At 45.9% G+C, this 15,432-nt stretch overlaps 1 protein-coding gene across 1 annotated transcript in view; it reads left to right on the forward strand.

The window, feature by feature from the left end:
• The window catches only part of RAD54L (RAD54 like), a 19,543-nt gene continuing 4,111 nt past the window's right edge, over nt 1–15,432 (forward strand). Inside the window, exons 1-14 of the mRNA XM_065657154.1 lie at nt 1–74; nt 157–234; nt 1,234–1,353; nt 2,113–2,173; nt 3,927–4,062; nt 4,830–4,899; nt 7,276–7,564; nt 8,039–8,163; nt 10,014–10,164; nt 12,049–12,175; nt 14,282–14,356; nt 14,788–14,918; nt 15,025–15,135; nt 15,280–15,403. Coding sequence (XP_065513226.1) covers nt 72–74; nt 157–234; nt 1,234–1,353; nt 2,113–2,173; nt 3,927–4,062; nt 4,830–4,899; nt 7,276–7,564; nt 8,039–8,163; nt 10,014–10,164; nt 12,049–12,175; nt 14,282–14,356; nt 14,788–14,918; nt 15,025–15,135; nt 15,280–15,403 — 1,601 coding nt within the window. The 5' untranslated portion in view covers nt 1–71. The remainder of the gene's footprint in view (nt 75–156; nt 235–1,233; nt 1,354–2,112; nt 2,174–3,926; nt 4,063–4,829; nt 4,900–7,275; nt 7,565–8,038; nt 8,164–10,013; nt 10,165–12,048; nt 12,176–14,281; nt 14,357–14,787; nt 14,919–15,024; nt 15,136–15,279; nt 15,404–15,432) is intronic.

Raw genomic sequence — 15,432 nt, forward strand, 5'->3', positions numbered from 1 at the left:
GACGCCTTTCCCGCCACCGGCGCGGCGCGCGCGGGCCGTTAACCGCTCCCGCGCTTCTTCCCCGGGAGGCGATGGTGGGTGCGGGGCGGGCGGGGGGCGGCGGGGACCGCGGGGACCGCCGCCCCCTCAGCGTGCGTGTGCTGTGCCTTCTTCCAGAGGAGGAGCCTGGCCCCCAGCCAGCTGGCCAAAAGGAAGGCGGGCGACGAGGAGGAGGAGGAGCGGCATCCCGCGACGGTGAGCGAGGGGTCCCGGGACGTGGCGGGCCGGGCCGGGGGATCGCCCGTGTGCCCCTCGGTGCCGAGGGCTGGGGCGGGCTCGGCCCGGTGGGACACCCGTTGCCTCCCCGGCCGTGGGGCGGGGGACGCGGAGCTGCCGCTGCCCGGGTCAGTGCCCGGTCGGGGGGTGTTACCGCCCCCGGCTTCCGGGGATCGAGGACCAGGGCCCAGATTTACACTGGTTTTATCTTTTTTTGGGGAAAATTTGTGTCTGGGCAGGTAGTGGTAGAACAACATGGTTGTGTGTAGGTGATGCTTCCTGGTTATGGAGGAAACTGTCCCTTGGAGAGCTTGCAGGGGGCTGGTAACCAGGAATAGGTAGGGGTTTAAAACAAAACAGAATGTTATGATCTTATGCGCTGTCATACAGGTCAAAGAGTCTCACCTAGTGCTTTACCTGTCAAATTCCTTTTTCTGTGCCAGCAGGTGGTTACAGCCATGCCTCAGCCTGAAGAGGGAGGTGTTAAATCAGGAAACAGATCAATGACTTATTTATCTTCATGCCTTGCTAAGTGCCTGAAATTTAGGTTTCGGTGTGAGGCCTTTCACCTGCTTAACAGCAGATGCCGTAGGAGCCTCTGGGGACTTTCATGTAGTTTGTTCTATTCTATTGATCCTTCCTTTTTTTTCCCCTTCTGCTTTTTTTGCGGTGGGGAGGCAGTCACAAGCAGACAAGCCTGCTTTATTGCAGGTTGGAAGGTGGTAGCTGTTTTTTTAGTTAGGAGAGTATTTTTAGCCCTCGCGCAGATTAAACATTAGGGCCTGGGGACCTTGGTGTTGTTGCTGGCTCTGCCCTTTGGCAGTGGAGGTGAGTAATGGTTGGGTCTGTTAGGAGATGCTGAGCTGGCCGGGTGGGTTGTCTGTGTGGTTTGGTGCTCACAGAGTGTGACAGCGATGCATCTGCTCTCTGGTCTCACCAGGTGCCCCTGAGTTGTTTTGCCTGGATTGTGTTTTTCAGACTCGGAAGAGGCAGAAGCCTGCCAGCGAGACAGAGAGTGGGGAATGTTACAGGTCTCCTTTCCGGAAACCCTTGGCTCAGTTGACCAACAGGCCTCACTGCCTGGATAGCAGTCAGCATGTAAGTGGGTGTTTCTGCTAGCACACCGCAGCAGGTGGGTTCTATGTGGAGCTCATTCATCAAGGGAGTCCCAGAATGGCAAAATTTCCCTAAATTTCCATGGACCCATTTAGTCAGAGGTGTTACGAAAGTGCCACACACGTAGTCTTTAGGAGAGATCTTTTGCTAGCTCCAACCATTTAATGTTGCACGGGTGGTTGGGGTGCTTTCTATAATGGAAATCCTGAGTAAGAGAGCTCTCTCCTTCGTGAAGGACAGTGCCGAAGGACGTGGGAAGCTTTTCACACAGATGGCTCAAGTGTTGTCTGCCCGGTTCTCTCTGGGCTTCCACTGCAGCAGACCAGGCGCTGGACTGGCTGGGTGCTCGCTGATCCAGCCTGGGTGCTGATAACCCCGCTCATTTACAGGGACCTGATTGCCCGACTGAATTACCAAGGCAAGGGAAGCAATAGCATTTAAAGAAGTGAATAATGCTAGTGGATTTAAGAAGAGAGTTATGAAATATCAATTTCATGCATTAGAAAACCCAAAGAAAAATAGTTTTGAAAAGCAGAGTTGGTGGGGGGGAATTGTGCTTGCTTGTTACTTTCTTCCCTTTGGATATTTTTGAAAATAGTTGGGGTTGAAGCTTAAGTAGATTGAATAGAGGGACTCTGAGCACTTGACAAAACAGAATTCTCAAAAAATGTCCTGGGCTTGCCTTCTTGAGCAGTCTTTGATCTCAGTCTTCTTAAGTGTGTTCTCTTTCTGAATTCCTAGGAGGCTTTTATCCGCAGCATTTTGTCCAAACCCTTCAAAGTCCCAATTCCAAATTATAAAGGTAAGATGAGGAGGTTTAAGGATTGTCTGTGTTGAATGACTCAAGTAAAACAGATGATGCTCAGGCCTGTCAAATATATCTGTGAGGATTATTGTTATTTTTTGCACAGATGCGTGTGTTCTATAAATCCTGACTTAATTCCAAAAGAAAAATACTGGCACATTAGCAAAGTCTTCATATTTCTTTCTAGTGTTTAGTTTGGATAATCCTACATTTCAGAATTGGATTTTGTATTCTTACTGCTATGTATTTGATGTAGTGCCAGGAGATTTTACACCATATCACAAATACAAAGGCAACATGAATTCCACGTGATGAAGGTTTACCATCTAAATAATACCCGTGATACTAATAGACAGAAGGCTGTAGGTGAAACAGACAGTATGTGCCAGTTTTCTTTCTACTTGGTTTGGTGTGTTGAGTCTCAAGGTGATCTTCAAAGCAAGGCAGTTTTGAAGTTCAAAGCCTCAGCTGGTTTGAATCAGTGAAACATAAGATCTCAAAACCAAATGTGTTTGTGCTTGTCCCCTTTCTCCCCTTCACCTTACAGCTGAAAAATTAAAATGCAGATCAACCAGTTTCACTCAAACTTTTGTTATAGAAATATGTCTGTAGGCAGACACTGGCTGTGAAATGTCAAGCCTTAAAAGAACTTGACAAAGTTAGCTTGTGGAAAAGCAGATTTGTCAGGAGGCTGAAACAGAACTGTAATGGGGAAGCTGCTTTCTGTGGCTGTTATCTTCCTCCCTTAATTGGGAGATGTGGCTGTTTCAAGTGCTTTTTTATTGGTGTGCATGCACTGTTGCCTCAGCTTAAGATACACTCTAGTTTTGCAAGGATCTTTAGCAAGCAGCAGGCAAATTGACCTTGCTTGAATCTTTCCCAAGCAAAATCAATCCTGGGAACACAGTTGCCTGAGTTCTGATGGGGAAAAAGGATTTCTGTGCATGTTGTTTTTATGTTCATCTCCATTCCAAAACTGTGACATAAAAATATAATACTAGGAAAAGAAACTCATCCTTGGTTTCTGCCTTTCACAGAGATTGGCTACAAGGCCAAACACCTATTGCTCAGCAGAGAGAAAATAATAGAGTATGTAATGGCAATATGGTGCTGACAGTGATACTGTAAAACTTCGTAACTTTTAAAGATCAATTCCTCACCTCGCATAAAAGATCTAACTCTGGTTAAGTCTGTGTTAGGTGATTCAAAATGAGGATTTGACCCAGTATATACTATTTATATGGGAATGTATTTATCGAGCTGCTGAGACATATTCTGGAATCCTGCTTGTCTTTCAAAAAGCTAGAACAGCCACCTTTGGGTACTGGGAGTAGCTCTGATGGCCAAGAGATGGCTGGGGCAGACATTGTGCCCGTTTACAGCTAGATACCTGCTGCACAGGTCTGGGGTGAAGCTATCGGTCACCTTGCAAGACAACTTGTACTGTTGTGTGCCAATGTTCATGATATCTGCCACACACAGTCATGCCTGTTTTGGTGCAGCCAATGCGGTGGGCATTGCCGTTGCTCCATTTGTGCCTCTGCTCCTTCATTCTATTTTCTCCTGGCGCAGAGCTATCTGCTGTGTGCTGGCAGAGTGATGCCAAACCACTGCCTGGGTTTGCTGTCTGCACCTCCACTCCAGCACCCAATTAATTCACTTTTCCTAAATGTAATCAGACTCTTCTGTAAGGCTCTGCTGTCTTCCAGGAGGAAGTTGTTCTTTGAGTTGTGCCTTTGTTTGCTTTCAGGGCCACTGGGCTTACGTGCGCTGGGCATCAAACGGGCAGGGCTGAGGAGTCCTCTCCATGACCCTTTTGAAGAAGGAGCTCTGGTTCTGTACGAGCCCCCGCTGCTGAGTGCCCACGACCAGCTGAAAATAGACAAGTGAGTCATCACCCGGCGCAAATGCTTCGGCTCTGACCTCCCTGTACATGTAGGTTTGTGTGTTTTCTTCCCAAATGTGTCTGAGCCGGGGTCTGAACATCAAGGGAAGTTTGGTCCCAAGTATTCTGCCTCTGAATTGTTTCAGGTATGGTAACAATCAAAGAAGGAATATACCGATGCTGGATTGTTTGCGTTCTTCCACAGGCTGTTTCATCTCCTGCTCATCAAAAATTTAAACCTGTAGCAGGGAATGAAGGTGCACACGTTTAGAAGCTGCTTAGAAAATCTTATGGCTTATTTGTTAGTCAGGAGCAATCAGCATCTGGGACAAGCAAAGCGAGATGACTGAGAGTCAGATGTTAGGCTGCCTAATAGTTTTTATTCTGAAGTAGTTCCTTTTGTGCTGTTGTTATAGCTTAAAAAGGCTGTCAGCTGGATCTTCATTGACAGAGGAAGGGGCTCCTCTCTCCAGTAATGCAGTTACAATATTATTATTGAAACAGGAAAAATAATAATTCCTTTTTAACTATCTCTGAGAACCACAGCCCAAATACACGTTCTCACTGATGTTTTAGATTGCTGATCAGGCCCCTGTGACTTCATTCTCAAAACTGAATTAATCCATTTTTCACTTCCTTGTTGGCAGTTGCTTCCCTCATGCCACTGGGGAGTCCTCAGTATAGCAGTGAGATTTTTAAGAAAACCTAAACATATGCTGTGCTGGGTTCATTAACTATGCTGTTTTCTTCCTTGGCTGCCTCCTGCAGGGACAAAGCACCTGTCCATGTTGTGGTGGATCCTGTCCTCAGCCGTGTTTTACGGCCCCATCAGAGAGAAGTAAGTTTTCAATTGGGACCTGAGGGTATGGCTGGAGGACTTGATGCGTTTCAAAAAGCTCCAGTTCCTCTGCTGGAATGGTTACCCACCAGCTGTGAGGTCTACATAGACCTCACAGACTAACAGTCTGTGACAGGCTGACAGACTCTAGTCTGGTGCAAATGCAAAGTGAAATGTTTGTTTTAACCATCCTCTTAAAAGCCTGAATGCTGCAAATATTCTCTGTCGTGTTAAGCAAGAGGACATGGTGGGAGTATTACAACAGTCCTGTTTGTCCTTAAAAATGTGGAAATTTACTGCTCTCTTGTGGGTAAGAACTTTCTCTTGCCTCTGATCTAGCAGGGTCAGAGCACTCCCAGCCTAAATGTGGTGCTGCCTGATGCCCAGGTGTGTTCCCTGTCTTTGTAGGTCAGGTCAGCTGATTGGGGAGTTTCTGTGATCATGTCTGTTTGCGCAGATCTAGGAAAGCACATTGGCTGACTTCTGTGTGGTACCTTACAAAAAAACCCGCAGATTCTGTGGGGAGATGTGATCTTGCAGAGTCAGGGCTGAAAGTCCAGCCTTTACTTATCGTGAAGTAGCTCTGCTGAGTGGAACTCAGTGTGGAAGGTGATGAGATATAGTTGCAATAAATGATGTAGCAGCCCAGTCCTGAGTTGGGCAGGGCAGACTGTCCACTGCTGTGTTGTGTTGGTCAGCAGAATTAATCTGATCTGCAGTTTCTGAGCTGGGAAACACTGGAGCTCTTCTTTCTGCTACCATGGTTCCTAACACAGTGTGGAGTAGATTTTACTTCATTGTAGTTTTTTTGGAAGCTACCCTTTGTAAGTGTGAGCTGTCTGTGACCTCTGTAGACTTGGAATTCACCAGTGGAGAGTGCTGAAAAACACTTTACGTTGTAAATATGCGCAACATCAGAATACTGACGCAGTACTAATCTCCAAATATCTAACATAGGTATCCGGACAGTTTGAAGTTCATTGCAGATGTGGCGTATTATCATTTAAGCCTCAAGGCAGCACAGATGGAAGCTGTGATTGCTGATGTTGCAGGCTAAGCAGGTCAAGCTGGATCTGTCCCTGTGTGGGAGGTCTTCAGATGGCTCTGAGAGCGCTGCAGGCTGCTCCTAGCTTGTACTTCTATCTCAGAATTGGTACTGAACCTGTGACCCAGTGCTACATAGCCAGAGGCACTCTGGTTTTGGGTAAAATACTGCATGCTGGTGCTTTTGTCAAGTAATGCTGTCTGGTTTTTGACAGCTAGATATCTCTGATAAAGCAGTCTATGTTCTAGTCTGACTAATAAGTCTTTGCCTAGTAAGATTCGTGTGCTGCTTTATTCAGGTGATGCTCCCAGACTGTTGTACAGCTTTGCTCTGTCTTTGTTGTGTCTTTTGCCTGCTTACTGGGAAGTCACTCGACTGGATCTCCAGCCAAATGCACTCTTTAAGTCAGTAATGTATTTCATAATTGTTCAGCTGGCTTAAATAAACTTAATTAACCTGTTGTTAAGGGCCCAAGAAAGAAAGGACTTGAAAGTGCAAGTGAAGGCGTTCCATCTTCCAGTCCTGAGCACAGAGGAGTGAATCTGTCCAGGTGTGTTTAGGTTGTGTCCCTTGCTCCCTGCTCTGTTGGCACAATGCAAGGAGCTTGTACGTTCCCAGGACAATGCCCCAGTTTTCTCTCACTCTGTCATCACATGATAGAGGAACATTTTGTGGAGTCTGTCTCCTTTGTTTTTTTTCTTTTTTTCCTCCTCCTTTTATCTGTCTTGGTGATGTGTCAGAGCCTAATGCAGGGCTGAGCTCTTCTCCCACGGTGTGACGTGGGTTATAACCTCAGCCCTGGGTCTTCTCTGAAGCTAAATCTGCTTTGAGTCCCCAGGTGAGTCATTGCACTTCTAGGCAGAAGCCGTGGGGGCTGCTGAGGGTATTCTGGCAGTTAATCAGGCAGCAGAAACAATTCTGCTCATTCTATGATTCTGTGTTTTTCAAACTACCTAACTGGATGGTGTGAAGATGATTAACCTGTTTGCAGTGATTGGCACAGGTTAGCTGATGGCCTAATGCAGCCAAGGGTAGAAACTTCTGGGAATTCACGTCAGGAAGCTGGTTATCATTGTACAGTTAAAATGTAGTAAGATACTGTGCATTTTATGAGGTATGTGTTGGCACCAGTAATGTTCCAAACCAGATGTGGCTGTGTTTTAGCTGCGTCTCAGGTGATTTCCCTCTGTCTCATTAGAACACTGCATGTCCCCAGGGATGTGCTACACAGATTTGCTCTTGGTTGTGTGCGTTGTGGTAATGAAGCTGTAATGAAGTTGTCATCCTGCTGATGTCCTCATCCTGCTCTGAGAGAACAATCTTTTTGCCAGGGAGTGAAGTTCCTCTGGGACTGTGTGACAAGCCGGCGGATCCCTGGGAGTCATGGCTGTATCATGGCAGACGAAATGGGGCTGGGCAAAACCCTGCAGTGCATCACGCTCATGTGGACGCTTCTCCGGCAAAGTCCAGACTGCAAGCCCGAAATTGAGAAAGCCATGGTGGTGTCTCCCTCCAGCCTGGTGCGAAACTGGTACAACGAAGTAGAGAAATGGCTGGGGGGAAGGATCCAGCCACTGGCCATTGATGGAGGCTCCAAAGAAGAGATTGACTGTAAACTAGGTACGAAAATGTTTGCAAACAATGCCGTTGGCTGGCTTGGGTCAAAATCTTGCATTGGAAGAAGCCACACCAGCTGATGTGAACATCTCTGAGCTGTCACCAGAGCTCTGGAGACTGATTAAAGTCTCTCCACTTAGATGTTTAGATCAGGCCCTTGCATGTTTGGTAATAGTTGATCTTTTGGAATAATCCAAGTCCAGTCATGTTCTCAAGTTAGGGCGGTCCCAGTGCCTCTTTTTTTCTCCAGTCAGAATCCAGGAAAGGAGTGGGCAGAGATGGAAGCGGGATGGAAATGGGGACAGTTTTGAGGAAAGGAACATGGGTATACGTGGGTGGAAGGGATGCTACAGAGTAATTGAAACTGACAGGTTTTCCTAGATTCTTAAGGCAAAAGTTTTGACTACAGAGTTTGAACCCTTTTCTATTAGTTTTTCTCATCCCTCTGTTTTTCCTTTTCCCTCATTCCATCCACAGTTGGCTTCATGAACCAGCGTGGCCTGCGAGTGCCTTCACCCATCCTGATCATCTCCTATGAGACCTTCCGACTCCACGCTGAGGCCTTACAGAAGGGCAGTGTTGGGCTTGTCATATGTGATGAGGTACAGGGGAACCTTTAAGGAGAATCTGTTCCTGATATTTTTCTTGAGATCTGGGCAAAACTGGCTCTGCTTTCTTAAAAAGGGAGAGGGCAGTGGGAAACAAGGTTTAGCTGTAGACAGCACAGTTCTGGTGCTTGAGAGTTCTGGTGCTTGAGAGGCTCAGGGTAACTGGCTCATCCATCCTGGGTGAGCCTGAACAAGAGAGGGTGTTTTCAAGAGCTGATATATGCAGAAAATCCAGGTGGTGGCAACTGTGGCCACTTTGTAGGTCCCTGGCAGGGTGGAGGCACCTACTAGGGTCTTCTCAGTGTGAAATATGTAGCAGGAAGAAGGTCCATTGCCTGTCTCTGACTCTGAAATAAGGCTTACTCTGGGATCGTAGTGCCCTGTTTCACTGATCTGTTTCTCGTTTGTTTGTCTGTCTTTGCTAAAGTGAGAAGTACTTTCTATTTGGCCTGGCCTCGTGTTCTGCTTAGGAGTTTTTAACTTGACTCTCTTCTGAGGAAGAGGTTGGACTGGAGATTCCTGAGGCCTCTCCCAACTTCAATGATTCTGCAATTTGGCCTGTTCTTGTGTGTTGTGTGGGCTGCTGTCAGCCACTTGATCTGGCCATCTTTTTCTGTGCTTGGGGGACAGTTTGAAGGGCACTCCCATGGCAGGACCCTCTTCCCCTCTCTGTAACCTCCTGCTTGGGGCAGACATAGGAGAGCTGGCTGAGGAGTTACCTCATGTATTTCTTGTTCAATAAGAGACAGAGCTGGCTTGATTCTCTGCTCACTGATGGCTGGGTCTAGCTTTGCCAAGCCTGTGTTGTCAAGCTCTGCTTTCACATGGATGAAATTAAGGTGGTGGGTTTTTTTTTTCATTTATTGTTCTCTACTTGTGGTTATAGCTAGTGGGAGCCAGAGATGCTCTGAAGGACGAAATAAAACAAATGCCCTCTGCCTCCTTGAAACGATGAAGCCAGGGGCCTGAGCCACTGTTGGAGTGTCCTCTGCTGCCACTTAGAGGAGATTCGTTAAATAGCGATGCCACCCGGTGGCTTGGTTTTGTGTTTGCTCAAACGGTGCTGCGAGAAACTTAAAAAGAACCAACATCCTCACAAGTGTAACTCCCACACCTCCCAGTGCCCCGGGATGGGGCCAGCAGCTGGGAATGCGGGTTCTTGGCCCAGTGTTTTCCATATATTCCCTATAAATACTCAGCTCTGCAGTGGTCTGGCACTTGTAAAAAATGTCTCATCATATGCTACAGCATAGCACTCTGGTGCTAATGGAGTTGCTTTTCGCAGGCATGGGAAACAGGGCCTGTATTCAGATTACCCATGTAAGAGGTGCAGAACCTCTTGTTAGTGTGCAGAGGCCTGGCAGTCCTGGGTGTAGGTGGTCTGACTGGGTTGTGATCTTGACCTTGGGTGATGCAATGTTACTGCTCCAGAGCTCGGTGCCCAGTGTTGGCAGCTGAAAACAGCCCTGTCTTTGAATAGGAAACAGTTCCTATAGTTGGACCATGTGGTGGTGGTTATTTTTGTGGTGGTTGTTGTTTTCATGGTAGGCCCTCTTACCTGGATGTGACTCAGATGTTCCTAGTCTGACATGCTTGTAATGACATGTTTCCATACATAATAGCTTCAGGTTTCCCACCAGATTCTTGCCTTTGAAAGAAGTCTGTCACAACAATTGAACACATACAACACTTAATCCACTACCACGAATGGGAAAAGTGGTGAGATGCCTTGTGGGAGATGCAGCATGTCAGTGTTGATGAGGATCTCCAAGCTGCTTCCCGTCAGGGCCACTGGATTTATCAGCTTCATTCCTTTTTTTCTTCCTTTTTTTTCTTTTTCAAAGGGCCATAGACTGAAGAACTCTGAAAACCAAACATACCAGGCTCTCAACAGCTTAAATACACCTCGACGAGTCCTTATCTCAGGCACCCCTATTCAGAATGACCTGCTTGAATATTTCAGCCTGGTACACTTCGTCAATTCAGGCATCCTCGGTAAGATGTGAGTGTGTGAGAGTTGTGAGGGATGGGGAAGTTGCTGGCAAGGCCTCTCCTAGCTGCCAGTGCCAGTGAAAGCAGCAACCAAGACATTAGTGAGAGGAAAGGTCAGGTACAGGTTGGAGACTTATTCTCCTTCAGTTTATATCCAGAAATTCTAGATTGGGGTCTGCTCTGTTTCAAGAAGATTGTAATTTCAAGGACACAAGTCTAACAGGTATTTTGAAAGGGGAATTAATCAAGGTAAAATGAATATATGACCCTGAGTACTATGTGACTGATGTCATGTAGCTATGCTGGTCAACCAAAATGTCCAACTGGTCTGTGAGTTTCTCTGACAGTAAGCCCTTGGAGATACTGCAGGAGTTGCTGGGCAGGAAGAGCCAGCACGTAATGGTACTTCCCACAACACTCCCAGGCTATACAAAATCTGGAAGTCTAAGCCAGAAATTATGTCCTTGTCGGAGGGGCTCCGTGGAGAGGAGAGTTTGATGTGACATGCTCTGCGTTGAGCACAGAAGCAGCCTGGGAAACGGCTTTTCCCTGCTCTCTCTCGCATATCCATCAGGAACCAGAGGTTGCGGTTACTGGTGCAAGGCGGAATGATGGACCTTGTGGCAGAGTCAGGCAACAAAGCCTGAATTTCTGGCAGTCTGCCATCCCACTTTCAGATAATCTGAGAGAAAGCAGAGGGTGATGTCTAGCATTCATATTTAAGACTGCTCTTTTTTTTTTAAGGAAAATGAGGCCTGTGAATACGGAGTTAACTTCATCTGGGATAGAAAGAAAAGAGTCTGGAGGAGAGATACTGATTAGTATATTTTCAGGATCAAACACCTTCTACAGTTGCTGGTGGCAGACTGAAATATTCTATCTCTGACTCCTATGCTCTGGTTATATCTGCAAGCTCTGTTTTCATTTTGAAAGCAAAGTAGTCTTTGCATCCTCTCCTGCATCACTAGGTTAGGAGCAGGTCTTCTGTGTTCCGGTGTGAGACAGCTTGGCTTTGTCAAGAGAGGTAATTTTTTTTTCTGTCGAGGAATGAAAAGAAACCAATCTGTAAATAATTTCCTTGTTGCTGTAACTTGTCACCCATGTTTGTCTCAGATGGTTTGGTATCCAGTCCAAGAGGCTTCTCATTAATTCTAGTGCATGCACAACTCTAGTTAAACACCATTCATCAGATTCTTAGTCTTACAAGCAGCATTTGGATTGTATCTTCTGTTCAGCTGTTCTGCTCCCAGACTTTCTCAAGGAAAGGATGAGATGGGCTAGTAGATGTTCTACATCTGCTTTTTCCATGTGCTTCAATTTTGGGTACTTATTACAGGGAGCTAATGTGATTTCCTCTTCCCCCTTGATTTGTACTTCAGGCAAGACCAGACTCCTTGTACTTGCAGTTCATTCTCTCAGAGGTGAGGTTAGTACTGTAACTACTACCAGCAAAGCTGCACACTTGCTGTCGTCATTTTTTTCCCTTTTTCAGCCTGTGGCCAGTAATAAGCAACGGATTACAGATAATTTTGGAACAAGCACACCTAATGCCTGTGCTGTTGTTTGCAAGGACAAAATCTGGGAGTAAAAGCATAGCTGGAATGTGAGCAAAAACAGTACATGCCTGACAGGACTCAGATTTAACTAAAATTGTATGACCTTTGGCAGTACATTGTTGCTGGAGTACAAAATGATTTTCTGTTGTACAGATTTGCCTGCCTTGTTTGTATCTTTCCTGGCTAGAAAGGAAAACAAATCATACTGATGGGGTGAGAATTTGTTTTATCTGCTAGGCCACATAATTGTAGTATGATAACTGGGGCTGTGGGGTACTGATCAAAGGTTATTTGGTAGTAATTGCCACCTTTTCACTTCTGTTTTGTACAGGGACTGCACAGGAATTTAAAAGACATTTTGAAATTCCCATCTTGAAAGGCAGAGATGCAGATGCAAGTGAAGCTGAGCGACACAAAGGAGAAGAGAGGCTTAAGGAGCTGATCAGCATTGTGAATAGGTGAACTTCACCCCCTTCTCATTGCAGAGCTTTTGCATAAACCCTTGGTGTGAGCTGGTATCTTTCCAAATTACAGTTGTAGCTGGAATGAGTTTTCTTGCCAGCTACATCTATTCAGCAAGTGATTATGCAAGTATTTATCGCCTAAGAAATCCACATAGCATGTAGCTTTAGTCTGAAAAATTAGCACATTGAAACAGCATGGTTAGCTGCAGTTACCCCCCAGCAAATGTACTCGACTACTGTGAATCATGATTTGACTCTTAAGTTTCTGTTTTCTCCTGGGATCTGACTTGTCAGACAGCATCCTTTTATTTGTGTTAAGGTGACTACAGTGTAGGCTGGCTCAAACTTGAGATCCATCCAGCCCAGATGATGAGTGGTGGGCAAAAAGAGTAAAAGGAACGTTGCTCAGTTGTGCTGTTGATTGCTCAAGTCACAAGAGCCCAGCTCATGCTTTGATACCTGTGTTGGCTCTGTAGAGCTAATGGGATTAGACTCCTAGTGTCAGAGATGTGACTTTTGATTCCCAAGTAGCACCTCTGTGATGTAAAATGCTGTCTTGTTTCCCTTTGGTTGATTTTTTTGGTATTTGTTTAAACCTGGTTTCTATTCTTGAATATGACCTATTTATCCACATCTGCTGGCAATCACTTGTGTCTCTGTAAGAACTCCTTCTAGACACTCTTTTGCATTCTCAGTGTTGCTGCTGTCTTCATTTCTTTTTCTTTTATCTGAACTTTTGCAACCATCATGAATACAATCTGGCAGTTTATAGATGTGGTAAATTGAATTTTACACCAAGTACGGCCTTTCTATAGAGACAGCCCTAACCTTGACTCAGGTCAGCTTGCAGAAGCCTAAGAGAAAGAAAAGGTTGGGAGGAGAAGAGCTTATTCCTTCTTAAGGTGCATTTATTTCTTTTTATAGTTGATGGAAAAGGGGTGTAGAAGTGTGTTCTGAATGCTTGTGCATGGCTGTGTCAAGGTCTGTGTCCTTTATTGTGCAAGTCATGATACAAAAATAGGGAAGATGAAGCATGTCAGTAGTAACAGATGAATCTGTTGGATTTGGTAGGAATTACAAAGGATACAGTGATGCAAAGATAAGTGGAATCATAGGCATAAGGCTGGAAGGACCCTGGAGAAGGTGTCTAATCCACCTTGTTGTCCCAAGGTAGAAGGTGTTAGACCTGAACCATCCCTTACTTAACCACCACCCAGCACCGAAAACCTTACAAATTCCTGGGATGCCTTTTCCAGGGCATCGCTGTCTTTGCAGTTACAAAATGCTCTTAATGTGTAACATAAATCTTCCTTAGTGCAGTTTAAGCCTGTTACTTTTCATCCTACTGCTTATGGGTTTGGAGACCAGATTATTCCTTCCTTTGACAGATTTCAGGGCTGTTGTGTATCTCTGCTGTCGTTTTTCTGTGCGTTTCATAACATCATATTTTCAATGTTTCCTGGCAGAACTGGGTTTCTGCACCTCTTTGTTATTCTGGTTACTCAGTTCAGCATTCTTTCTCGTCCATCTCATCTTTTCTAAAGTGTGACAGAACTGCTCCATGGGGCATTTCTAGAGCCCCAGAGGATTTTGTCTTTTGCTGAAATCTTGGGCCAGACAATGAACTCATCTTGGCTGAGGATGGCTACTGAGTTATTACGTGGGGAGCTGCCTACTTGTATTTTGGGTTATGTCCATAGTATGTAACGGTTAAATCCTACCCTTGTTTGCTGTCTGTGCCACTGGTCTGTTGTAGCTCAAGCTGAGAATGCTGTTGGCAGTCTGAGGAAGAGCTGAGTTTCTCTTGTATGGACTGGGCTGTCTTAGGTGGAATCATGCCTGATCCCTCCAAATCTCATGAACTACATTTGAAAGCCTCACAAAGACAGTGGGTTATACTGGGCTCTGTAGCCTGGGCTGACGGAGCCGCTTAGCATGGCTTAGCGTGGGTAGTGGGTGTCTGGCCTTTGTTTTGTGTTGGGCTGTCACAGACTTTCGTAGATATCAAAAGAACTTTGTGTTGAGCTCATGAGGAATAATAGTGATAAAACAAGGTTTTGATGTCATCCAAGCATTTGTCCTTCATTTGCCTCTCTGCAGGTGTTTAATCCGAAGAACTTCGGACATCCTGTCCAAATACCTGCCGGTGAAGATCGAGCAGGTGGTCTGCTGCAGGTACCAGAAAGCATGTACTCTGCCTGGGAAATGGGAGGAGCAACAGGAAGGGCTAAAAAATTGCAAAAAGCTCTTCAATGCTTACAGCAACTGTTTCCCTCTAGGAACGAGACTGTAGCCAATAGCAATATGTTGCTTTCCCCCTTGAAGCACGGATGAACAACCCTCAACTAGTGGTTCTGCCAGCCAGCCGTGTGCTCTGGGCAGCTGCATACAGCAGAGCCCTGGGCTGTGCAGAGTATCTGCAGGCTTTTCTTCCAGCTCTGGCCTGAGATATCAGTGCTCTGCAATCAAATTTGTAGGCAGTTCTAGGCTGTCTGTGCTGGAGCTAAAGAAACTGGGCTAAAAGGAACCCACTGTGTAGATGGAGGAGGAAGGTTGGGGTTGATTTGGGGACAAGCCGAGACTGCTGAGCTTTTGTTCTGTTTCAGACTGACACCTCTGCAGGCTGAGCTGTACAAGAACTTCCTGAAGCAAGCCAAGCCAGTGGAGGAGCTCAAGGAGGGCAAAATCAGTGTGTCATCCCTCTCTTCCATCACTTCCTTGAAGAAGCTTTGCAATCGTGAGTTATTCCACTCATGCAGTGGGTATGGTTTTTGCACTGTTGGTGGGGGTTTTTGGGCCTCCTTTGTGCACTCTGCAGTGTCTGAGCTCTTTTTGTTCTCCAGATCCTGCTCTTATCCATGATAAGTGTGTGGAAGAGGAAGAAGGCTTTATGGGAGCCCTGGACTTGTTCCCTGCTGGCTACAGCACCAAATCTGTGGAGCCCCAGCTTTCAGGTACTGTGAAACTCAACAGTACAAATATGCTGCCTAACGCAGGCAACTGTGAGACGGTATTTAGCATCTTATCAAGTGCCCTTCCAAGGTCTGGAATTTGGGAACTTATGCTCTAGCTTTCTTCTTTATTTCCTTTTTATCCAGGAAAGATGCTGGTTTTGGACTACATCCTTGCTGTTACAAAAAGCACCAGTAATGACAAAGTGGTTTTAGTGTCTAACTACACTCAGACACTGGACCTTTTTGAAAAGCTCTGCAGGAACAGAAGGTTAGTCTTTGGGCTTAGTTTGCTTAATC

Source organism: Caloenas nicobarica, chromosome Z, assembly GCF_036013445.1.
Source record: "Caloenas nicobarica isolate bCalNic1 chromosome Z, bCalNic1.hap1, whole genome shotgun sequence".
Classification (NCBI taxonomy): domain Eukaryota; kingdom Metazoa; phylum Chordata; class Aves; order Columbiformes; family Columbidae; genus Caloenas; species Caloenas nicobarica.